This window comes from Dendrobates tinctorius, unplaced genomic scaffold (genome assembly GCF_039654945.1).
Source record: "Dendrobates tinctorius isolate UK_male_01 unplaced genomic scaffold, ASM3965494v1 ptg000003l, whole genome shotgun sequence".
NCBI lineage: Eukaryota > Metazoa > Chordata > Amphibia > Anura > Dendrobatidae > Dendrobates > Dendrobates tinctorius.
The window spans coordinates 51,271,798-51,298,073 of record NW_027361671.1 but is presented as its reverse complement, the minus strand read 5'-3'; the positions used below and the strand labels follow the sequence as shown (position 1 = coordinate 51,298,073).

The window sequence follows — 26,276 nt, the reverse complement described above, 5'->3', positions numbered from 1 at the left end:
CTAAAAAACAGAATTATCTAATCAAATAATAATACATTATTAAGAAAATTTGGAATTTTAATACAGAAGCATTCAAATACTTTTGCCCCACAACCACAACCCCTCAGATAGTTCAGTGATTACAAATTAAATGCAATCATTACATCTTCGCTGCCGCTGATCTGAACAGACTTTAGCTTAGATATGTTAAATTTCCAGTAAAACTCTGATCAAAGGGGTATAAATTATTATCTAAAGACCCTTATTCCTGAAATTAGTCGTAGTCCAAAATCAAACAAATAATGTGAATCTATGACTAATAAGAAGGTAATGTTAAAGCACATTAGTGGTGCTTCTAATCTAAGGTCACTGCACTTAGTCTCATACTTACCTTCCACAGTATTCACCTTTTATCACCGCGGCTCTTGTCGGTCTCTGGCAGCTTGTGACCTGCTCGATCACTCCAGTGTTTTATGGAGTGAGCCGGAAGTCACAACTCAATACAAGTTTATGACAGTCTCATTATGGCTCTCACAGACTTGCACTCAGAGCTTGAGAAGTTACTTCTAACTTCAGTCCAGTAAGAAGTTGTGGTGACAAAATGGTGCCATGGGATCGGAGTAGCAAAGAAAAACCATGAAGACACCGGAGTTTGAGTATAAGAGTAGGGGCACGGAACTTAGATTAGAAGCACCACTCCAGCACTGGGGGAAAAAAAAGGAGTGGAGCTTTAAATGGAGTATCTTTTTACCGTTTATATTTTTTACAACAAAATTAAAAGCTTTGCACACTTTTGTAACCATTTTATTATTGACATAAAATAGTAAAAAATAAAACTTTGCAATAAATCACCCAAAACCTACAGTTATTTGCCTACCACTCTCAGGCAGACTGATTCAACTCTATGGTGATAGACTACAAACAAATAGTGATGAGCGAAGGTGCTCAGATAAGATGTCATCTGAGCATGCTTGGGTGGTAACTGAGCGTCTTCCACATTCACGCATAATATGTTCGAGTCACGCGTCCGTTCAACAGTCACAACACATGCAGGGATTGAATAACAAGCAAACAATCCCTGCATGTGTTGTCGCTGTCGAACAGATGCGGGACTCGAACATATTATTCGATCAGGCCGAAGACACTCGGTCACCCCATGAGCATGATGAGATAACACCTTATCTCAGCAATGAGGAGTTGTCCAAATACTGGACAACCCCTTTAATACAATCTAATTGTTCCTTAATTTAATTCTATGCAAAAAAAATTGACGTACCTGAGTCAGAATTTTGGCAGATATTATAAAGAATATGCAGTATTAGGTCAAGATCCACTTTGTCAACATCAAAACTGTAGTGGTAAGCTTTGAGAAGCTCTTGTTCCTCCACACTCAAGCTGCTGCTTTCCGTCTGCACTAGGGAACTCTCATCTAGACTGCCAGGCTCCAAGGAGGTGCTACACAAAGAGAAAAACAGGATTTTTGGGTTGCTTACCGTAAAATCTGTTTCTCGGAGCCTTCATTGGGGGACACAGAGACCATGGGTGTATGCTGCTGCCACTAGGAGGCTGACACTATGCACAAAAAAAGGTTAGCTCCTCCTCCGCAGTGTACACCCCACCGACCGGCAGGAAGTTCCTCAGTTAGTGAGAAAGCAGTAGGAGAAGTAACAGAATAGATTGAAAACAGAACAGACAACTCAAACCAACCAACATAATAACAAGAGTTGTAGAACATGGGAGGGTGCTGTGTCCCCCAATGAAGGCTCCGAGAAACAGATTTTACGGTAAGCAACCCAAAAATCCTGTTTTCTCGTTCGCCTTATTGGGGGACACAGAGACCATGGGACGTCCCAAAGCAGTCCCTGGGGTGGGAAAAACAAACTTCCATCAGGCCAGCGGACTCACTACCGCAGCCTGCAGGATCCTTCTACCTAGGCTGGCATCTGCCGAAGCGTAGGTATGGACCTTGTAGAATTTTACAAACGTGTGAACCGATGACCAGGTTGCAGCTTCGTAAAGCTGCAGCGCGGAAGCTCTGTGACGTACCACCTAGGAGGCACCCACTGCCCGGGTAGAGTGCGCTCTAATTCCCGGAGGGACCACTCGTTGTTTGACCCGGTAGGCCTCCAAAATTGCCGATCTGATCCAGCGAGCAATAGTAGCTTTGGAGGCCGGGTGACCTTTCCGCGCCCCATCTGGAATGATGAAGAAAGAATCTGTCTTCCGCAAGAAGTCATCCTAGTTAGGTAGACATTCATCGCCCTGACCAAGTCCAGCTTGTTCAAGGACCGCTCCCGAGGGTGAGCTGGACCCGGACAAAAGGACGGGAGAACAATGTCCTCATTCAGGTGGAAAGTGGACACAATCTTAGGAAGGAAAGAGGGCGGAGGCCGCAGAACTACCTTGTCCTGGTAGAGTACCAAGAGAGCGGCAAGAGAGGGCCGCCAATTCCGACGCGCGCCGGATGGAGGTGATGGCTGCCAGAAAGGCTACTTTCCACGAAAGGAGAGAAAGAGAAACATCCCAGAGAGGTTTAAAGGAAGGACCTTGCAGAACCTCGAGAACCAGATTAAGATCCCATGGATCTACGGGCGCTCGGTACGGAGGAACCATGTGAGCCACACCTTGACGGAAGGTTTTAACCTGAGGACGGGAGCCGTCTTCCGAAATGAAATGGACAGCGCCGACACTTAACCCTTTAAAGAGCTGAGGGCAAGACCCGCATCCAGCCCCGCTTGAAGGAACGCCAGGACAGAAGGGAGCGAAAAAACACATGGGCGGAATGTCATTGATCTCGCACCAAGTGAAATAGTTCTTCCAAGAACGGCAATAAATCTTGGAAGACGATGGCTTCCTGGCTCAGATCATGGTATGAATAACTCGATCGGAAAATCCTGATCGTTGCAAAACTTCGGCCTCAACAGCCACGCCGTTAAATTGAGCGGCCGAGAATTGGGGTGGCAAATCGGACCTTGAGACAGCAGATCTGCTCAGTCTGGAAGCTTCCAGAGGGCGTCCGCGAGAAGGTTGGCGATGTCCGCGAACCAATCCCTACTGGGCCAATTCGGGACGAAGAGGAGGACTGAAATTCTTTCCACCTTGATTTTCTTCAGCCGCCTGTGAAGAAGAGGCAGGGGAGGAAACCGGTAGGGGAGCTCGAACTGTGACCAAAGAATGGCCAGAGCATTGGCGCCCACCGCGAGAGGATCTCGAGCCCTGGATACAAACTGTGGAACTTTTCCGTTGAGGCGAGAAGCTAGCAGATCTACGTCCGGGGTTCCCCACGACGGCAAGTTGAAGAAATACTTCCGGATGTAGGGACCACTCTCCCGCCCGCGAGATCCTTGCGGCTGAGAAATCGGCGGCCCAATTGTCCACGCCGGGAATGTGTACCGCGGATATTGCCGGGACTGAAGCCTCCGCCCAATGAAGAATCTTGGACATTTCTGCCAGGGCTGAGACACTCCGCGTCCCTCCCTGGCGTGTGACATATGCCACCACCATGGCATTGTCTGTCTGAATCCGGATAGGCAGTCCCCTGAGAAGTCTCTCCCAGTGAACGAGAGACAGATAAATCGCTTGTATCTCGAGGACGTTGAATGGCAGGGCTGACTCCTGAGTTGACCAACGACCCTGAACAGTGTGATTGCGGAACACTGCCCCCCCAGCCGAGGAGGGTGGCATCCGTTGTCACAATCTGCCAGTGAAAGGGGAGGAATGACCGTCCTAGGGAGATGAGAGGAGACGTCAGCCACCAATTGAGGGACTGCTTGACATGGTTTGAAAGACGAAATGGGCGATCCAGGGAAAGGACAGACCTGTTCCACCGGGATAGGATGGCGAGTTGGAGAGGTCTGGAGTGAAATTGGGCAAAGGGGACCGCCTCTGTTGCCGCCACCATCTTTCCCAGGACTTTGATGGTTGTCCGGAGAGATGGAAGTCTCATGAGCGGCCGCGATCGTACATCCCGTTGCAGGGAGCCAATTTTCTCTTGAGGGAGAAAAACCCTCGATCGACGAGTGTCGAACAATAGACCCAGAAACACAAGACGTTGTGTCGGGACAAGACAGGACTTCTTTTCGTTGATGAGCCACCCGAAATTGGTCAGGTAAGACTTTGGCGAGCTTGACGAAAGGATGGAGCTTTGATCAGAATGTCGTCGAGGTACGGAAAAAGAACGAGACCTCTGATTCTCCACCAGGCCATCAACGCCGCCATGATCTCTGTAAATGCTCTGGGTGCGGTGGCAAGACCGAACGGCAGTGCACAAAATTGATAATGTTCCTGGCGAATCGCAGGAATTTCTGATGCCCGGAGAATATGGGAACATGTAGATAGGCATCTTGAATGTCTATTGAACACATGAACTCCCGCGTCTCCATGGAAGCGATTAACCGAAGAAACTCCATTCGGAAATGACGCAGTCGGGCTCTCCTGTTGAGTAATTTGAGGTCCAAGATGGGGCGAACTGTCCCGCCTTTGTTCGGCACCACGAACAGGTTTGAAGAAAACCCTGTGAAACGTTCTGATTCGGGAACGGGCACAATCACCCCGGAACTGAGGAGAGAGGCGATGGATGCAAGAACCCCGGAACTAAGGCTGGATCTTTTGGAGGACGGGACTCGAAGAAGCGATCCCGTGGACGAGAAATGAACTCTATCTTGTACCCTGAAGATACAAGCTCCCTGACCCAAGCGTTCTCTACTGAGGCCAGCCAGGTATCCCTGAAGAAACAGAGTCGACCTCCCAATTGGGAGGGACCCTCGGGAGTTCGTTGACAGTCATGCTAACGTGGACCGTCCAGATCTGGACCTGGAGGGTCTGCCCTGGGAGGAGTGAGATCGCCAGGAGGGAGTGGGTCTGAAGGACACCGTCTTTCTATCCTGGCGTACCTGTGGTCTTTGTTGGTTAGAGAAGTTCTCTGCCGTATTGAAGCGGCGGTAAGCCCGAAAGGGCCGGAACTGACGCCTTGGCGGGGGTCTGCGAGGTTTAGACTGAGGGAGGAGAGAACTCGTGCCTCCAGTGGCGTCCTTAATAATCTGGTCCAGCTGGGACCCAAAGAGACGCGCTCCATGAATAGGCAGATTGGTAAGAGACTTTTTAGAAGACAAGTCCGCCTGCCAAGCCTTGAGCAAAATTGTACGTCGGATTGCCACAACGTTGCTTGACGCCTGAACAGCGCGAGACGCGGCATCCAAGGAAGCAGAAAGCAGATAATCCCCTGCATGGGAAATCTGGTTGGCCAGATCGGTCAATTGCTCTGGTTGGGCCTTATCTAGGATGCCCTTACGGAGATCCTCTGCCCAAGTGGCTATGGCCTTTGCCACCCAAGATGAGGCAAAGACTGGACATAGCGCCGCTGCAGCCGCCGCGAATGCTGACTTTGCCAAGGATTCTATAATTCTATCATTAGAATCCTTTAGTGACGCTACACCTGAAAGCGGGAGAACCGTGTTATTAGAAAGTCTGGACACGGGTGCGTCCACCGACAGGGAAGCAGACCAGTTGTCAGAGAGCTCTTTAGCCAACGGATACAGCACGCTGAGACGCTTCCCTCTTTGAAATCGCCTGGACGGGTTTTCTCTTTCCCTGGCAAGGATCTTGCCAAACTCAGAGTGGAAGGCGAATACCCTGGATGGTGTTTGTGCCCGTCTGAACGAAACCTCCTGATCTGAGGATTTCGCAGGGGAGTCAGATATTTCGAAGGTGTGGTTAATCGCAGCAATGAGGTTCTGTACCGTAACCTTCATGTCCGCGTCCTGGTCAGAATCCAGCTCTAAAATCCCTTCAGAGGACATATCCGAGAACGCTTCACCTGACTCGGGTGAGGAGGCACGGGAGGGCGACTGCTGGGAAGGACTAGGTGCCGATGAGAGACCAGGAGAGGATTCCAGCCGTGGATCCTGCCTGGGCCTTTCGCGGCATCTGCTAGCTGGCTCAGATGGAACGTCTTGCGACCTGCTGGACCCTGCAGAAGTGTCCAGGGGCAACTTATCAAGAACGGCCAACTAGGGACTGAGACACCCTGGTGAGGTCTGCCACAGATTGTGAAAGGGACGAGGCCCAGCCAGGAATGGGGGGTTCGATTTCACGTGGCGCAGTAGATGGCTCCTGGACGGCATCCTGCTGAACGGGATTGCTGCAGTCCCGGCAGAGGGGAATTTGCGATTGCAAGAGGAGCATGCAAAAAAAATCTGCGGAAGTGCCGGAGGGTTGGGGGACAGCAAGGCAGGGTAGGGTGTCAGTCTGCAGTTGCAGAACTACTCACGGTCCGGTGTCCCCAAAAGATGGCATCTGCTGTAGTCTCCGGCTGTCAGGCTGCAAAGATGGCGGCAGCCTGATGTGAGGAATCAAAAAGCGCGGTCTCTGTGTAAGAAGAAAGGCGGAGCTAGCCGCCTGCACCAGAGGGAAGAACCGCCTCCTCCCCCTTCCCAGCCACAAGACTAGAGAGGCGGTGGGAGGGCTTAGGAACGGGCGGGAGCGCAGCCGGCCTATGATAATGAACGGGGGGCGTGGCCGCGACGGGCGCAAAGGCCCAAACTGAAGCCGGGGACTAAATTTGAAACGGCGGCCGCCTGTCAGCACAGGGCGGCGCGGAAGAATTGCGACGCAGCCGCGTCCGCCCCTAAAGGAGACACCGCCATAGCCCTGCTCCCAGACGCAACCCTCACAAGAATACCGGCGGTGGGGTGAAGAAGGCCCGCACCGCCGCCGGGGCCAAAAAGGGATGCGACGACCGTCGGACGGCGCGAGCAGTGCGAGAATCTGCGGCACTACTTTGGCGCCGCTCCCGGGTCATCTTGTGGCTTTATGTTCCGGTGCTCCAATAAAGGTACCTTCTGTATCCCACGCTGTCTGCTCATCTTCTACATATTCGCGCCTCGTCCAACCGACAGGCTCTGGTGGGCGAGTGGGTGGGAGGCGGGGGGCAAGGACCATCTGTTTTCGCTGGCACGACACCTGTGCTCAGCCTGTGGTCCGCCCGGAGAACTAAGAGGATACGGGGTGGCAGTACACGCCGTACTCATAGCCTCTTTGTGGGAGTACAGTTGTGACTCTTCACACTGTATCCCTCCTGGAACCTGAAAAGGAACGACGCACATCGAGGTAGATATGGGTCTAATGAAAGACCCGTGTCCACCTCCTACTGACACTAAGCTAAACTGAGGAACTTCCTGCCGGTCGGTGGGGTGTACACTGCGGAGGAGGAGCTAACCTTTTTTTGTGCATAGTGTCAGCCTCCTAGTGGCAGCAGCATACACCCATGGTCTCTGTGTCCCCCAATAAGGCGAACGAGAAATAACAAAGATCAATGCTTGAGGTAACATCCAGATCACTTGAAATGGTTCAAAGGCGGGCTACTTAAATGATAAATGGAGTTGGTTCACTACAATACCCAGAAAGGTTATCAAAATTAGGTCTATTTACTCTATAAAAGAGAAGACTTAGGGGAGACCTAATATATATGTACAAGTATATCAGAGGGGAATACAGAGATCTCTCCAATGAACTGTTTGTACCAAGGACTGTGACAAGAACAAGGGGGCATTCTCTTCGTTTGGAAGAAAGACAATTTCTGCACCAGCATAGAAGAGGGTTCTTCACGGTAAGAGCAGTGAGGCTCTGGAATTCTCTTCCAGAGGAAGTGGTGATGGCCAACTCACTGAATGAATTTAAGAAAGGAATGGATGCTTTTCTTGTGAGTAACAGTATAGAAGGTTACGAATAACATAATATTATAGGTAGATGGTTGACCCAGCTTAGGGGAAGGAATTTTTTTCCCTATGGAGAAAATTGGCTTCTACTCTGTGGGTTTTTTGCCTTCCCCAGGATCAACAATGCAGAACAGCTGCACTAAAAATAGGCTGAACTAGACAGACATAAGGTCTTCCTTCAGCCTTCAAAACTATGTTACTATGTTATGTTACTACCACCCACCAGGCTAAGGTACAGCCAGCTTCCCCACATGTGCATGCTCACTGTCCTATTGCTATAGGTGTAGGGAGATAACCGCTGTCAGAAACCTACCAACTAGTTGTGATATCTAAAGCTGAATCCTTTTTCCAAACCAATTTTTCAGACTTCTCTCATCCACGTTGTATTACTGGTGGCATTTGATTACAAATTACAGAATCTGAATGATCATCTTAATGGGGTTGGCCTTTTCACATTTTATTGTACCTTAATGTTTCAGGGGTCTAAAATAGACAGAGCTGTTACTCATCATCCCCGAGTAAAGTGCTACTTCTCCATCTCTGCTCCAGTCTTTATTGACTGGCCGCAGTCGTGATGTCGTGCCTCCAATCCTTGTAACCACTGTAACCAATCGCCAAGACCAGTGTCTTATTCTTGCTCGGGAAAGGGCTGCAGCACTGCAGATGTGACTTCACTACTGCAACAATCTACAGAGACTGCAGCAGCAACAGAGAAGCAGCACTGCACCAGGAAAAGTTAGTATCAGATCCTTTTGTTTTTTAGACCACAGCAACCTTATGGTACAATACAATAGTAAAAGGCATAAGCCCTTTAAAACACTGTAATCATTATGTCCTCCGAGGGCATGTCAATAGAAGTTGCCTATTACTGTCTATTACACAACGCTGGAAAATTCAGTCTTTTCCTATGGGAAGAAAAGCTGCTAGGAAATTGGGGAACAAGAGATATTTGGCGATTTTCACGCACTAACTTATCTCCATAGTGAAACATTAGTGTCGCTAGAAGTACGGTAATGCTGAAAGTGGAGCCCAAGCCTAAAGCAAGCTGACCTGTCGTACAATTAACACAAGTGAAAATGTAGTATTAAAATTATATGAGGAGAAAATTTAGAACTAGTAAATCACGTTTACCTGTATGATTCCAAGAGGTCAACAACTTCAGTTTGACCAAAATGTCTCGCCCAGTCCAGAGCCGTCCTAATGGAAACAAATTTGGAAACATTTCTGCTTAAAATGTAGACGGATAATCTCATACAAGTGTATAGCAGTGCAAAATTGACAAGTGACCACCCTGATCCCGGGTGCCTATTCATGTACAAGTGAAGACACTGAGGTCATGTGTATGTAGTGCAGCTTTTACATGTTCGTTCTCAGTCCAGTGCTGCAAATCTTAGGCCTGTTTTACACTTCAGTTCTTTGTGTCAGTTAAAATTTGCCAAAAAGCGGATCTGTTTGTAACTGATGTGAAAGGATGGCACCGGATCCGTTTTTTTTTTTACGGATCCGCTGAATGAAGAATTTTAAAGGTTCCGGGAAGGAGAGGGAGAGAGAGGGAGAGAGAGGGAGAGAGAGGGAGAGAGAGGGAGAGAGAGAGAAGAAATGCGCAGAGCAAGACAGGGAGGGGGGAGCAGGTGAATAAACCCCGCCCAGAGGACCGGACAGCGGCAGTTTACATACATCTGAACCGATATAAAAAAGGTATTTATGCATGAAAGGTGCGGGGTCAGGGGGAAGCAAAAGTTCTAAGAGAATCCTTATGTGGCACACAATTGAATGATATCATTATATGATATCTCAAAAAAGGGGTGGCAGATTCCCTTTAACAGGCTGTGGCATTGATGCCACAACTGCAGAACACATGGCACCTGCAGCCAATCACTGGGCTGAGCTGTGACGCAGAATAATAAAATAAAAAAAAATCTATTTCTATTTTCCCATTACGGCTAGGGTAAGGGCTAGGGGTGTGTTGGGGTTAGGGTTGGAGTTAGAATTGGGGAGTTTCCACTGTTTTGACACATCAGGGGCTTTCCAAACGCGACATGGCGTCCGATCTCAATTCCAGCCAAAAAAGTCAAATGGCGCTGCTTCCCTTTTGAGCTCTGACATGCGCCCAAATAGTGGTTTACTCCCACATATGGGGTATCAGCGTACTCAGGACAAATTGCACAATAACTTTTGGGGTTCTGTTACCCTTGGGAAAATAAAAATTGGGGGTGAAAAGATCAAACAGGATTTTGGTTGCATACCGTAAAATCTGTTTCTCAGAGTCTTCATTGGGGGACACAGGAACTGTGGTTGTGTGCTGCTGTCACTAGGAGGTTGACACTATTGATGAAAAAATGTTAACACCGCCTCCGCAGTATACACCCCTCTGACCGGCTGTAGGACAATCAGTTAGTGAAAAAGCAGTAGGAGGAGACATTATTATGTAAGCCATCATATATTCATTACACGTAATAAATTATGGGAGGGCGCTGTGTCCCCCAATGAAGACTCTGAGAAACAGATTTTACGGGAAGCAACCAAAATCCTGTTTTCTCTTTTGTCTCATTGGGGGACACAGGAACCGTGGGACGTCCAAAAGCGGTCCCTGGGGTGGGAAAAGACAGAAACTTCCTTCAGGTCGGAGAACTCACCACTGCCGCCTGCAAGATTCTTCTGCCTAGGCTGGCTGTTATGATTGAGTCACCGTAGCAGGCAAAAACAGAAATGCTAGCTAAGTCCAGAAAACCAGAGAAGTTGGCAGCTATCGGATTGCAGACCCCTGAACCTATCAACACAACTAGCAGTAGCCGTGGGGGGTTCCTACGATGCCCTAGACCCCTCGATCACAGCCGGAGAATTAAATAGGCCTAAAGAAAGAAAGGGGAAATCTAAACTGCCCCAGAGCAGACCCCAAAGCAATAGGCAGCCCCCAACATATAATGACGGTGAAGCAAGATGAAAATACTAAGGCCGGTTTCACATTAGCAATTTTTAAGCGCACGCACGGCCGGGGGTAGCTCCGCCCCCGAGCCGGCTCTCTGCCCGGCGTGCCCGCCCCTTGCTTGTAGCGCCGCCTACTAGCGGACAGCGGCGCCTGCGATCGGCGCACCCTATCTTTAGCATAGGGTGCGCAGATCGTGCGCAGGCCGTGCGCTAGTTGCGCTTTGACCTGCGCTGCGCACTTTTGACGGTGCGCCGTGCGCGCCAAAATCAAACTTTTCGGATTTTGGCGCGCACGGCGCACCGTCAAAAGTGCGCAGCGCAGGTCAAAGCGCAACTAGCGCACGGCCTGCGCACGATCTGCGCACCCTATGCTAAAGATAGGGTGCGCCGATCGCAGGCGCCGCTGTCCGCTAGTAGGCGGCGCTACAAGCAAGGGGCGGGCACGCCGGGCAGAGAGCCGGCTCGGGGGCGGAGCTACCCCCGGCCGTGCGTGCGCTTAAAAAGCGCTAATGTGAAACCGGCCTAACACAGACAGAAAGATAGACTGAGCAAAGAGGGGCCCAAGCTAACTAAATAGAAAAGGACAGGAAGGCTGCTGTCTGCAATCCGTGAAAAACCCTATGAAAATAAGAGCCAACAGACTGACAGTGAAAAAGGCCCTGAAGACGCTAGGCTTCAAAAAAGCTATGTCAGTACTCAGGAATATACTGAAGACAGAGCTACAAGCAAAAGGAGATTCAGCTCACCCCAGAAGGGAATGGCAGAATACTGAAAAGCAAGGAAAACAAAAAACAAAACAAAAAGCTAACAGGCAAAACAGAAACTTAGCTTTAGAGGAGCAGGAATCAGACTGGTGTCCTAGAAGTCCACAGAGAAATCACCCGCAGGGCAGAAGGGCGTCGGCAGCCTTATATCCAGTCCGTGACTCCACTCAGCCAGTCATCCTCAATAGACTCAGGTGCCTGATAATCAGGCTCATTACCTTCCTTTACCAGAACAGGGAGTTCACAAGACCCCAGTGACGAAGGGGAAAATGAACTCACAACAGTACCTCCCCCTTGAGGAGGGGTCACCGAACCCTCAACCACGCCACCAGGGCGATCAGGGTGAGCCCGATGAAATGCACGCACCAATCTTTTGGCATGAATATCAGAGGCAGAGACCCAGGAATTATCCTCCTGACCATAACCCTTCCACTTAACCAAATACTGGAGTCTCCGTCTAGCCAGATGGGAATCCAGTATTTTCTCTACCTCATATTCCATGTTACCTTCAACCAATACAGGGTCTGGAGGTGCCACCCCAGGAACAACTGGTTCAACAAACCTCTTCAACAAGGACTTATGGAACACATTATGGATTTTAAATGTGACAGGAAGAGCCAAACGAAAAGAGACCGGATTAATAATCTCCAAAATCTTGTAAGGTCCAATAAATCTAGGCTTAAACTTAGGAGAAGCCACCTTCATAGCAATATTTTTTGATGATAACCACACCATATCACCAATCTTAAACTGGGGACCAATGGTCATATGTCGATTGGAAAACCGCTGGGCCTTTTCCTGGGAGAGAGATAACTTATCCACCACTTGGTCCCAGATCTGGTGCATTCTCTCCACCACAGTGTCAACACCTGGGCAGGCAGAAGGCTCCACCTGCCCTGAAGAAAATCGAGGATGAAACCCAAAGTTACAAAAAAAAGGTGACATCAATGTGGCAGAACTAGCTCTATTATTTAAAGCAAATTCGGCCAAAGGCAAAAACGAAACCCAATCATCCTGATCAGCGGAAATAAAACATCTCAAATACGACTCCAAGGTCTGGTTTGTTCTCTCTGTCTGCCCATTGGTCTGAGGGTGAAAGCAGAGGAGAAGGACAACTGAATTCCCAGCTTGGAACAGAAAGTCCTCCAAAATCTAGACACAAACTGAACTCCTCTGTCAGACACAATGTTCTCAGGAATCCCGTGTAAGCGAACCACCTGTTGCAAAAACAGGGGCACCAACTCAGAGGAAGATGGCAACTTAGGGAGTGGTACAAGATGAACCATCTTAGAGAACCTATCACAAATCACCCAAATAACAGTCATTCTTTGAGAGACCGGCATATCAGAGATGAAATCCATTGAAATATGGGTCCATGGCCTCCTGGGGACCAGCAAAGGCATCAACAACCCACTAGAGCGAGAACAAGATTTAGACCGGAAGCAAGTCCCACAGGACTGCACAAAATTCCTGACATCATGAGACAAGGTGGGCCACCAAAAAGAGCGACTCACCAGATCTCTAGTACCAAAAATACCTGGATGACCAGCCAATGCAGAGCAATGAACTTCAGACATCACTCTCTTCTTCCACTGGTCAGGAACATACAACTTTCCACTGGGACAACGCTCAGGTTTGTCCTCCTGGAACTCTTGCAGAGCAAGTCTCAAATCGGGCGAGATGGCAGAAAGAACTACCCCTTCACCTAAGATGGTAGCAGGCTTGGTCACCACAAGAGAATCAGCAAAGAAACTCCTAGAGAGGGCGTCTGCCTTGACATTCTTAGTTCCAGGAAGAAAAGAGACCACAAAATCAAAACGTGTAAAAAACAAGGCCCACCTAGCCTGTCTAGGGTTCAAGCGTTTAGCCGACTCTAGGTAAATCAAATTCTTGTGGTCAGTGAGGACCACAACTTGATGTTTAGCTCCCTCCAACCAATGTCTCCACTCCTCAAATGCCCATTTCATGGCCAACAGTTCCCGATTCCCCACATCATAGTTACGTTCAGATGGAGAGAACTTTCGGGAAAAGAAAGCACAGGGATTCATTTTAGATGTTACAGGATCCTTTTGGGACAAAACAGCTCTTGCACCAATCTCAGAAGCATCCACCTCTACCTGGAACGGGAGTGAGACATCAGGTTGCCGCAAAACCGGGGCGGAGGTAAATCTTCGCTTCAGCTCCTGAAAGGAAGCAACAGCCTCAGGAGACCAATTCAACAGATCAGCACCCTTCTTAGTCAGATCAGTCAATGGCTTGGCAATACTAGAAAATTTTGCTATAAATTTCCGATAAAAATTAGCAAAACCCAAAAACTTCTGGATGGCCTTCAAAGAAGTGGGCTGAACCCAATCATAAATTGCCTGTACCTTGGCCGGGTCCATTTCAATAGTTGACGGAGACAAAATAAATCCCAAAAATGAAATCCTCTGTACTCCAAAAGGCATTTCGATCCTTTGACATACAAGGAATTCTCCCTCAAGATCCGGAACACAGTCCGAATATGTTCCACATGAGAATCCCAATCCTTGGAGAAGATCAAAATATCATCCAGATAGATAATCAAAAATTTATCGACAAAGTCTCGGAAAATATCGTTCATGAAGCACTGGAAGACAGAAGGGGCATTAGTGAGCCCAAAAGGCATCACCAGGTACTCAAAATGTCCCTCCGGAGTATTAAACGCCGTCTTCCATTCATCCCCCTGCTTAATGCGGAAAAGATTATACGCCCCCCTGAGGTCAAGCTTGGTAAACCAGCAAGCACCTCTAACTCTAGAGAATAGATCCGAAATCAGGGGTAACGGATACTGATATTTAATAGTAATTTTATTGAGGGCACGATAATCAATACAAGGCCTTAAAGAACCATCCTTTTTGGCCACAAAAAAAAAACCGGCACCCAAGGGTGAAGAGGATGGTCTAATATGACCCTTCTCCAACGCCTCCTTAATATAGGACCGCATAGCCTCGTGCTCGGGTACAGATAAATTGAAGAGCCGACCCTTGGGAAATTTACACCCCGGGCTTAGTTCAATTGCACAGTCATAACTCCTATGAGGAGGCAAGGACGCAGACTCATTCTCACTAAATACATCATAAAAGTCCGCCAAATAGTCAGGAACATCATGCGACTGAGGAGAGGTGGAAAAAACCAGAGCCTCACTAAAGGCACACCGACAACCCCAACTCACCACAGACACAGATTTCCAATCCAAAACTGGATTATGAATTTGCAACCAGGGAAACCCCAGAACAACGGCATCATGCAGACCATGCAATACCAAAAATCTGCAATTTTCTTGATGGTCTGGGGCGACCCGCATGACCACCTGGGTCCAAAACTGAGGTTTATTTTTAGCCAAAGGAGTAGCATCAATCCCCCTCAAAGGGATAGGCGTCTGCAGAGGTGTCATCGGAAATCCACAACGTTTAGCAAAATCCAAGTCCATTAGGTTTAGCGCTGCTCCCGAATCCACAAAAGCCTTGGCGGAAAATGTGGACAGGGAGCAGATCAGAGTAATTGCCAGAAGAAACTTAGGTTGAACACCACCAACAGAAAACGTGTGTGCAAAGCGTTTCTCTCGTTTAGGACAAACAGAAATAATATGCGAGGCATCTCCACAGAAAAAACACAGCTTATTACGCCTTCTGAACTCCTGACGTTGCGCCTTAGACAAAACTCTATCACATTGCATAGGTTCAGACGTCTGTTCAACCTGTGGCAACACCTCTCGTGCAATCCTGCGTTCACGTAAACGCCGATCAACCTGAATGGCTAATGACATAGAATCGTCCAGACCAGAGGGAACAGGAAATCCCACCATAGTATCTTTTACGGCTTCTGACAAACCCTTCCGAAAGAGAGCAGCCAAGGCTTTATCATTCCAGGTAGTAAGGACCGCCCACTTTCGGAACTTTTGACAGTACAACTCTGCAGAATCTCGACCCTGGTTCAATGCCAACAGGGTCTTTTCAGCCTGATCAATAGCATTAGGTTCGTCATACAACAACCCCAAAGCTTGAAAGAATGCGTTCACATTAGTCAGAATAGGATCATCTGGTTTCAAAGAAAACGCCCAATCCTGGGGATCGCCACGCAGCAAAGAGATGACAATTTTAACCTGCTGCGCGGAGCTCCCTGACGAGTTAGGCTTCAAGGCAAAAAATAATTTACAATTATTTTTGAAACTCAAAAATTTAGATCGATCCCCAAAAAATACATCAGGTGTAGGGATCTTTGGTTCAACAGCATGCGAACAAGCAAGGTAGGCGGAAATTCCCCGCACTTCCGCACGATCAGACAATTGCTTTATCTCCATTGAGAGAGAAAAAAAAATTCCCCCTACGGCCTCAGAGATATAGAGGAAAGAATATTCACACACCCTTTTTTTTTTTTTTTTATTAAACACAATTCTTTCCTGCTATTGAGTACCCTAGGATCTGCGGTATGGCGGGTGATTCTGTTATGATTGAGTCACCGTAGGAGGCAAAAACAGAAATGCTAGCTAAGTCCAGAAAATCAGAGAAGTTGGCAGCTATCGGATTGCAAACCCCTGAACCTATCAACACAACTAGCAGTAGCCGTGGGGGGTTCCTACGATGCCCTAGACCCCTCGATCACAGCCGGAGAATTAAATAGGCCTAAAGAAAGAAAGGGGAAATCTAAACTGCCCCAGAGCAGACCCCAAAGCAATAGGCAGCCCCCAATATATAATGACGGTGAAGCAAGATGAAAATACTAACACAGACAGAAAGATAGACTGAGCAAAGAGGGGCCCAAGCTAACTAAATAGAAAAGGACAGGAAGGCTGCTGTCTGCAATCCGTGAAAAACCCTATGAAAATAAGAGCCAACAGACTGACAGTGAAAAAGGCCCTGAAGACGCTAGGCTTCAAAAAAGCTATGTCAGTACTCAGGAATATACTGAAGACAGAGCTACAAGCAAAAGGAGATTCAGCTCACCCCAGAAGGGAATGGCAGAATACTGAAAAGCAAGGAAAACAAAAAACAAAACAAAAAGCTAACAGGCAAAACAGAAACTTAGCTTTAGAGGAGCAGGAATCAGACTGGTGTCCTAGAAATCCACAGAGAAATCACCCGCAGGGCAGAAGGGCGTCAGCAGCCTTATATCCAGTCCGTGACTCCACTCAGCCAGTCATCCTCATTAGACTCAGGTGCCTGATAATCAGGCTCATTACCTTCCTTTACCAGAATAGGGAGTTCACCAGACCCCAGTGACGAAGGAGAAAATGAACTCACAACAGCTGGCGTCCGCTGAAGCATAGGTATGGACCTTATAGAACCTTGAAAAGGTATGCACGGATGACCATGTGGCAGCCTTGCACAACTGCATGGCTGATGCCCTGTTGTGTACCGCCCAGGAGGCGCCCACCGCACGGGTTGAATGGGCCTTGACCCCAGCAGGGGACACCCTGTCCTTTACCCGGTAGGCCTCCAGAATTGCCATTCTGATCCAGCGGGCAATTGTTGCCTTAGAGGCCGGCAAGCCTCTTCTCACCCCATTGGTGATAACAAACAGCGAGTCCGCCTTCCTAAAAGGAGCGGTCCTGGCCAGATAGATCCTTATCGCCCTGACCAGGTCTAGCTTATTCAAAGAACGCTCCAGAGGATGGGTTGGAGCAGGACAAAATGACGGAAGGATTATATCCTCGTTCAGGTGGAAGGCCGATACCACCTTGGGAAGAAAGTTAGGAGGCCGCAAAACAACCTAGTCCTGGTGCATAATTAGGAATGGAGGACGACAGGACAATGCTGCTAATTCTGAAACCCGCCTAATAGAGGTGATGGCTATGAGAAATACCACCTTCCAGGACAACAAAGACATGGGAGCTTCCTGTAGGGGTTCAAAGGGTGAACCTGTTAAGGCTTTCAAGACCAAGTTAAGATCCCATGGAGCCACAGGGGATCTGTAAGGAGGGGCCGCATGTGCCACTCCTTGCAGAAAGGTCTTAACCTGTAAGCGGGAGGCCAAATTCTTTTGAAAAAGAATAGAAAGAGCAGATACCTGGCCTTTCAAGGAACTTAGGGCCAGACCGCCATCTAACCCTGCCTGGAGAAAAGCTAGGACAGATGGCAGGGAACAGGGCATAGGTGTGATGTGACTAGACTCACACCAGCCTTAATAGGCCTTCCAGGCTCGATAATAGGCCATGGAAGAGGAAGGCTTCCTAGCCTGGATCATTGTATTAATGACTCGGTCCGAAAAACCCGCTGCTCAGTATTGTGGTTTCAACGGCCATGCCATCAAATTGAGCAACCGCGAATTCGGGTGGTAAAACGGCCCCTGAGCCAGGAGATCTGGTCTGTCGGGGAGTCTCCAGCGGGTGCCTGTGAGAAGATTGATAATTTCTGCGAACCAGGTCCTCCTGGGCCTGTACGGGGCGACCAATATGACCGGCACCCCTTCCGCCTTGATCTTCTTTAGTAGCCTGGGCAGGAGAGGGAACAGGTAAGGGAGTCTGAACTGTGTCCAAGGAATGACCAGCGCGTCGACCGCTACTGCTAGAGGATCGCGGTATCTTGAGACAAACTGTTGGACCCTTCTGTTCTGTCGCGATGCCAGTAGGTCCACATCTGGAGTCCCCCATAGCTGGCATATCTGACGGAACACTTCCTGGTGTAAGGACCATTCCCCTGCCGCGAGCCCCTCCCGACTGAGAAAGTCGGGCGGCCGTGTTGTCTGTGCCGGGAATGGAAATTGCCAGAATTACGGTTTCTGCCCAGTTGAAGATTCTGGATACCTCAGCCAGTGCCCGGGGACTTCTGGTTCCCCCTTGGTGATTGATGTATGCCACCGCCGTGGCGTTGTCCGTTTGAATCCGGACTGGCTGGTTGTTGAGGTATCTTTCCCAATGCAGAAGTGCTAGAAAGACTGCCCTCAGTTCTAAAATGTTGATTGACAGTGAGGATTCTTGCCTCGACCATCATCCCTGGACAGTCAGGTGGCGGAATACCGCACCCCAGCCAAGGAGACAGGCATCTGTAGTTACTACCTGCCAGTGGACAGGGGGAAAAGGCCGTCCCAGATGAACAAGGGGGGAGGTCAGCCACCACTTGAGGGACTCCCTGGTCTGAAAGGAGGGGAGGAAGGGGCGATCCAGCGAAGAGATGGTTCCTCTGCAGTACCTGGAACGAAACAAGGCAAAGGGTATAGCCTCTGAAGCTGCCACCATTCTTCCAAGGACTCTCATGGCATCGTGAAAGGATAGAAGCCGGAATTTCAACAGAGAGCGAATTCCCTGCTGAAGGGTAATCCACTTTCTTTCTGGGAGAAAGACCCTTGAGCGACGGGTGTCGATTATCATTCCTAAGAATTCTAGGCGTTGTGTTGGTGTTAGGTGGGATTTCTCCCTGTTTATGATCCAACCAAACCGGGAGAGCGTGTTGAAAACTACCGCTAGATTTTCCTGGGCCTGAGCGAAGGAGAGCGCCTTGACGAGAATATCGTCGAGATATGGTACCAATATTATGCCTCTGACCCTTAATATAGCTACCATCGCTGCCATAATCTTTGCAAAAATTCTGGGGGTTGTTGCCAGCCCAAAAATGGCAGGGCCGCAATCTGGAAATGCTGCTTTTGGACAGCAAAACGCAGAAACCTCTGATGTCCCTGAAAAATGGGGACGTGTAGGTAGGCGTCCCGGATATCTATGGAACATAGGAATTCCTGATCCTCCATAGACGTAATTACCGACCGAATCGATTTCATCCTGAAATGGCGTAAGAGGACCCATCTGTTTAGCCTTTTAAGGTCTAGTATGGGACAAACTGAGCCATCCTTTTTTGGTATCACAAACAGGTTTGATTAAAAGCCGGTAAAACGTTCCTGCTCGGGAATGGGGACGATTACTCCTGCATTGAGGAGAGAGTCGATTGCCTTAAAAAACCTAGAGCCATAGCAGCGTCTTTTGGTGGCTGCGATAGAAAGAAGCGATCTCGCGGAAGCGCGTTGAAGTCTATCTTGCATCCTGTTGATACTGCCTCCTTTACCCAGATATTCTCTACTGAATTCTGCCAGACATCTTTGAAGACAAGAAGGCGGCCTCCTAGTCTGGGAGAGGTACTGGGAAGGGAGTTGGACTCCCTGCTGGCGTCAGGCTGAAGTGGCTCTGGCCGGCTCTGACCTGGTAGCTCTGCTGTTGGAACTCCGGGAATGCCATGACGAGGTGGCCCGAAATAATACCTTCATCCTATCTTTCGGTGCTTGCGACCTCTGCGGGCCCTGAGCATAAGTGCCTGTCGCTGGGGTACGGCGAAAGGGCTGAGCCCTATGTTTGAAAACATATCGACGAAGTTTGGCCTGAGGGAGAAGGGAGCTTGTACCCCCAGTTGCATCCTTAATGATTTGATCTAACCTTGACTCAAAGAGCCAGGTGCCCTGAAACGGCAGATTGGTCAGTGATTTTGAGGACAAATCAGCCTGCCAAGCCTTTAGCCAGACCGTCCGTTGGACGGCTACCATGTTACTGGATGCTTGAGCTGCGCAAGACGCAGCATCCATGGCTGCTGATACCATATACCTCCAGGCATGAGAGATTTGATCTGCGAACTCCGCCAGTTCCGCTGGTGGTGCCCTGGCCAATATGCCCTGTCTAAGCTGTTTGGCCCAGACTTAGCTACCCAGGCTGAGGCGAAGGCTGGACACAATGTAGCGGCTGCTGCCTCAAAGGCGGATTTTGCAAGGGATTCTATCCTCCTATCATTGGGATCTTTTAGGGCTGCCCCACTGGCGAGTGGGAGGACTGTATTGGTAGCGAGTCTGGACACTGGTAGGTCTACCGAAGGGGAGGCGGTCCAGTTGGCGGTGAGATCTGGAGGGAAGGGATATAGAATCCCAAAACGATTCCCTCTCTGAAAACGCCTGGTTGGGTTTTCCCTTTCCCTGGCCAACACTTCCTCAAAATCCTTGTGGGAGGCGAAGACCCTAGAGGGGGACTTATGACGCTTAAATGAAAAAACCTGATCATTAGGTTTTGATGTGTTGTCCCCAATGACTGCGGCAATGAGGCTCTGAACCATATCCTTGACCTGGGACTGTTCTGGCCCGTACTCAGAACCCTCCTCTGAGTGTGTCTCTGATAATGCCTCGCCTGATTCCGGGGATGAGGACTGGGAGGAGGCAGACGGCCAGAGGAATTCTGGCGGTGAGATGGAGTGAGAAGGGGACCTGGGTTGGTGGTCCTGTCTAAACCTTTTACGGCCTCTAGAAGGACCAAAAGGAGGCTCCTTTGGTGCTCCTGTGTCCACTGGAGTCTGAAGTGGCAATCTGTTAAGCACCGTTACCAAGGTCTGTGATACCTTGGTAAAGTCGGCCACGGACTTAGATAAGGAAGAGGCCCAACCTGGACGCTCGCTGTCTCCCGTAACGATGGATGGCCCCTGGGCGGCAGGCAAGGTGGCTTCCTCCTGCTCCAGGGGTAATGTGGGAGCTCTGACCGGCAAAGTGGGGGGGCTGCACCTGCACTCTAGCGTGGGTGACACCATAGGTCAGCTGCAATCTGAGCATAGTGGCAAGGACTGACCTGAAGGAAGCCTGACATTGCATTTGGTACATACAAAATATTTGACCAAGGTCACTGAAGCGGATGAGGAGGAGGAGCGGGACTGCTCTCCCTTGGGCATACTGACAGGATCTACCTGGTGCTGACTGTCGAGGGGTAGAGAGCGGAGTGAGGAAGCAACCTGTAGTGCAGTACTCACATACCCACGACCTGTGTCTCCGCCGCAGCTGCCGCCCGAAGGCTGATGAGAGAGAGAGAGCGAGGTGAATAGCCCTGCCGCTGCCTAGAAGCCTTATGAAATTCCCACCCGGAAGTGGTGGGTGAGGCCCTGCTCTGGCCTCCTGGAGCACCAAGATGGCACTGGTACAGGAAGAGGAAGCCAGGGGTGGAGCCTACCGGGAGCCGGAATCTGGCGTCGGCCGTGCTGGGCTCCTGCTGGAGCCCAGGGCCATAACGCGCCACGGGAGGAGGCTGGAACCGCGCTGCACCGCGTGCTTGAAAGTAAGTGTTGGCTCTTAAACTAAGTATAGAGCCATGGGCTACAAGCCCGAGTGCTGATTACAGCGGTCACATTCAGCCAGAGCGGCTGGTGAGCAGATCATACAATGCTGCAGCCTCTTGCCTCCAGTTCACCCCGTAACAGGGGTCAGTTTACCTGCATGAAAAGATTGCTGTCCCAAACCTTTTCTGCAGGGTGTCTCTCTCGATCATCAGGCTCTGGTGGGAGAGTGATGGGAGACGAAGGTCAGGACCAGGAGCTGCCACCTGAACACGAGTCCTGTGTTAGGGGATAGGATCCTGCCCGCGGGATTCATGAGGATACGGGGTGGCAGTATACACCGTACTCATAATCCCGGTGTGGGAATACAGATATAGCATATCTACTCTGTATCCCTCCATGGTTAGCTGAAAAGGAATGACGCACATTGAGGTAGGCATGGGTCTGCGAGAGACCTCTGTCCATTTCCTGTTGACACTAAGCAAAACTGATTGTCCTACAGCCGGTCGGAGGGGTGTATACTGCGGAGGCGGAGTTATCATTTTTTTCATGCATAGTGTCAACCTCCTGTGTGCTGCTGTGTCAACAGCAGCACACACCCACGGTTCCTGTGTCCCCCAAAGAGACGAAAGAGAAATATGATTTTTTAATTGTACGGATGTATGTTATAAACTTCTGTGAAGCCCTTGGGGGTTCAAAGTGCTCACCACATATCTAGTTAAGTTCCTTGGGGGGGTCTAGTTTCCAAAATGGGGTCACTTGTAGGGGATTTCCACTGTTTAGGCACATAAGGAGCTCTCCAAACCTGACATGTCATCCGATCTGAATTCCAGCCAATTTTGCAGTGAAAAAGTCAAACGGCGCTCCTTCCCTTCCGAGCTCTGCCATGCGCCCAAACAGTGATTCCCCCCCACATATCAGGTATCAGCGTACTCAGGACAAATTGCACAGTAACTTTTCCAGTCCAATTTCTCCTGTTACCCTTGGTAAAATAAAAAAATTGAACCTGAAGTAATTTTTTTAATGAAAAAAAGTAAAATGTTCATTTTTTTTTTAAACATTCAAAAAATTCCTGTGAAGCACCTGAAGGGTTAATAAACTTCTTGAATCTGGTTTTGAGCACCTCGAGGGGTGCAGTTTTTAGAATGGTGTCACTTTTGGGTATTTTTTATCATATAGATCCCTCAAAGTTACTTCAAATGTGATGTGGTCCCTAAAAATAAAATGGTGTTGTAAAAATGAATAATCGCTGGTCAACTTTTAACCCTTATAACTTCCTAACAAAAAAAAATTTGGTTCCCAAATTGTGCTGATGTAAAGTAAAGTAAAGTAAACATGTGGGAAATGTTACTTATTAAGTTTTTGAGTGCCATATCTCTGTGATTTGAGAGCATAAAAATTCAAAGTTGGAAAATTGCGACATTTTCAAAATTTTCGCCAAATTTTCATTTTTTTTCACAAATAAACGCAAGTTAAAAGAATGAAATTTTACCACTAAATTTGAACCCCAAGTGCTTCACAGAAGTTTTTAACGCAGAGCAGTGAAAATAAAAAATCATTTTTTTTCCTCAAAAATGATTTTTTAGTACACTATTTTTTATTCTCACATGGTAATAGGAGAAATTGGACCACAAAAGTTGTTGTCCAGTTTGTCCTCAGTACACTGGTACCCCATATGTGGGGGGGGGCCACTGTTTGGGCGCACGGCAGGGCTCAGAAGGGAAGGAGCGCCATTTGACTTTTTGAAATGAAAATTAGCTCCAATCATTAGTGGACACCATGTCGTGCTTGGAAAGCCCCTGAGTGCCTAAACTTCAGTACAATATGTCACGAGAAAATGTCAGAATCATCGGGATCCATGGAAGCGTTCCAGATGGACAGATGGGAGGCGGCTGATACAGGGGGACACACCATACCTATCGGACGCATTACAGGTATGAGGACCTAGTTATAAAAGTCAATATTTCGGTGTTACTAGGGATCAGAAACAGAAGAGCCACCTTCACAGAATACACCTTTAGTGCTGCTGAAGGTGGCTCTTTTACTTAAAAACGTCCTGGGGGGGGTGACAGGTTTCCTTTAACCCCTTCATGACCCAGCCTATTTTGACCTTAATGACCTGGCCATTTTTTTAAATTCTTACCAGTGTCCCTTTATGAGGTAGTAACTCTGGAACGCTTCAATGGATCCCAGCGATTCTGACATATTGGGCTTCATGTTAGTGGTAAATTTAGGTCGATAATTTTTGTGTTTATTTGTGAAAAAAATCAGAAATTTGGCGAAAATTTCGCAATTTTCACATTTTTAATTTTTATTCTGTTAAACCAGAGGGTTATGTGACACAAAATAAATACTAAATAACATTTTCCACATGTCTACTTTACATCAGCACAATTTTGGAAACAATTCTTTTTTTTGTTAGGAAGTTATAAGGGTTAAAATTTGACCAGTAATTTCTCATTTTTACAACAAAATTTACAAAACCATTTTTTTTTTAGTGACCACCTCACATTTGAAGTCACTTTGAGGGGTCTATATGGCATAAAATGCCCAAAAGTGACACCGTTCTAAAAACTGCACCCCTCAAGCTACTCAAAACTACAAAAACTACATTCTAGAAGATTATTAACACTTCAGGTGCTTCACAGGAACTAAAGCAATGTGGAAGGAAAAGATGGATTTTTGGTTCTTACCGTAAAATCTCTTTCTTGGAGCCTTCATTCGGGGACACAGAATACCATGGGTGTATGCTGCTGCTGCTAGGAGGCTGACACTATGCAAAAACAGAAAATTAGCTCCTCCCCGGCAGTACACACCCACCGACAGGCACCAAGCACCTCAGTTGGTGAAAAAGCAGTAGGAGAAGCAACGAGAAAAACTCGAAACATATGTACCAACCCAACAAGGGACTCTAAGACCCAACACGGTACAACTTAAATAGGGAGGGTGCTGTGTCCCCCAATGAAGGCTCCAAGAAAGAGATTTTACGGTAAGAACCAAAAATCCATCTTTCTTTATCGCCTTATTGGGGGACACAGAATACCATGGGACGTCCCAAAGCAGTCCCAAGGGTGGGAACAGCAAAAAGGAACGAAAGAAACCGAAAGGCTCAGGTCGGCCGGTGCGCCACCGCCGCCTGCAGAACCTTCCTACCAACCACAGCATCAGACGAAGCCTGGGTATGAACCCTGTAGAACCTCGTGAAGGTGTGCAAAGATGACCAGGTTGCAGCCTTGCAAATTTGCATGGCCGAGGCCTGGTGACGAGCAGCCCACGAAGCCGCCACAGCCCGGGTGGAGTGAGCTCTTACTCCCGTAGGGGGCCGCTTTTCCTGAAGACGATACGCTTCCAGAATGGTAGAACGAATCCAGCGAGCGATCGTGGATTTGGAAGCCGGAAGGCCCTTCTGATGACCTTCAGAGATGATCAGCAAGGAATCGGACAGACGAAAGGAAGAGGTCCTGGCAAGATAGACACGCAGGGCTCTAACTACGTCCAGTTTGTGGAGAGACTTCTCAAGAGGATGAGATGGAGCCGGACAAAAAGAAGGAAGGACGATATCCTCATTGATATGGAAAGCGGAAACCACCTTTGGAAGAAAAGAAGGAACGGGCCTGAGGACGGCTTTGTCCTGATGGAGAATGAGGTAAGGGGAACGACATGACAAAGCCGCCAATTCAGAAACCCTTCTGATGGATGAAATGGCGATCAAAAAGGTGACCTTCCAAGAGAGAAGGGACAAAGGGATGTCCTGGAGAGGCTCGAACGGCGCCTTCTGGAGAGCGCCAAGAACGAGGTTGAGATCCCACGGATCTATTGGCGAATGATGAGGAGGAGCCACGTGGGAAACCCCTTGCAGAAAAGTTTTGACCTGTGGTAGAGAAGCTAGCTCTCTTTGGAAGAGGATAGAGAGAGAGGAAACTTGGCCCTTGAGCGTACTGAGGGACAGACCCGCGTCCAACCCAGACTGAAGAAACCCAAGGATAGATGGGATAGAAAAGGACATTGGGAAGACTCCTTTATCATCACACCAACGGAAAAAAGCCTTCCAGTACCTATAGTAAATGCGGGAAGAAGCTGGTTTCCTGGCTCTGATCATAGTTTGAATAACCTGACTGGACAGACCTGATTCCTTCAGAATTGCGGTCTCAACGGCCATGCCGTCAAACTCAGAGACTGAGAATTCTCGTGGTAAAGGGGGCCTTGCGAGAGAAGGTCTGGACGGTCCGGAAGCCTCCAGGGAACGTCCGCGAGCATGTTGACCAGTTCCGCGTACCAAGGCCGTCTTGGCCAATCTGGAGCGATTAGAATCACTGGTACGCCTTCCGATTTTATCTTTTTGACCACCCGAGGGATCAAAGCCAGAGGCGGGAACAGATACGGAAGTTGAAACTGGGACCACGGAGTCACCAGTGCATCGCATGCGACGGCTAGAGGGTCCCTGGACCTGGCTACGAACTGCGGCACCTTGTGGTTCATCCGAGATGCCATGAGATCGACATCCGGGGTGCCCCAACGGTCGCATATCTGAGAGAAAACCGCGGGGTGCAGGGACCATTCGCCGGACGCTAGGCCCTGGCGACTCAGAAAGTCGGCTGCCCAATTTTCCACCCCTGGAATATGGACGGCGGAGATTGTCGGAACGTAACGTTCTGCCCAGCGTAATATCTTGGCCACTTCTGACATTACTTGTTTGCTGCGCGTGCCCCCCTGATGGTTTATGTACGTCACGGCCGTGGCGTTGTCCGACTGAATACGGACCGGCTTGCCGGAGAGGAGGGGCTGCCAATAAAGAAGGGCCAGGAAAATTGCCCTGATCTCCAAAAGATTGATTGGAAGGAGAGACTCCTGTGGCTTCCAGCGTCCTT

General features: G+C 48.9%; 1 protein-coding gene across 7 annotated transcripts in view; it reads right to left on the bottom strand.

Annotated features, from left to right (window-relative positions):
* Nucleotides 1-26,276, bottom strand: part of YTHDC2 (YTH N6-methyladenosine RNA binding protein C2) — a 226,407-nt gene that overhangs the window by 90,433 nt on the left and 109,698 nt on the right. For all 7 annotated transcript variants that reach the window (XM_073552136.1, XM_073552137.1, XM_073552138.1 and 4 more), the window contains exons 13-14: nt 8,826-8,891; nt 1,256-1,434 (exon numbers count right to left, since the gene is read on the bottom strand). In XM_073552136.1, coding sequence (XP_073408237.1) covers nt 1,256-1,434; nt 8,826-8,891 — 245 coding nt within the window. The remainder of the gene's footprint in view (nt 1-1,255; nt 1,435-8,825; nt 8,892-26,276) is intronic.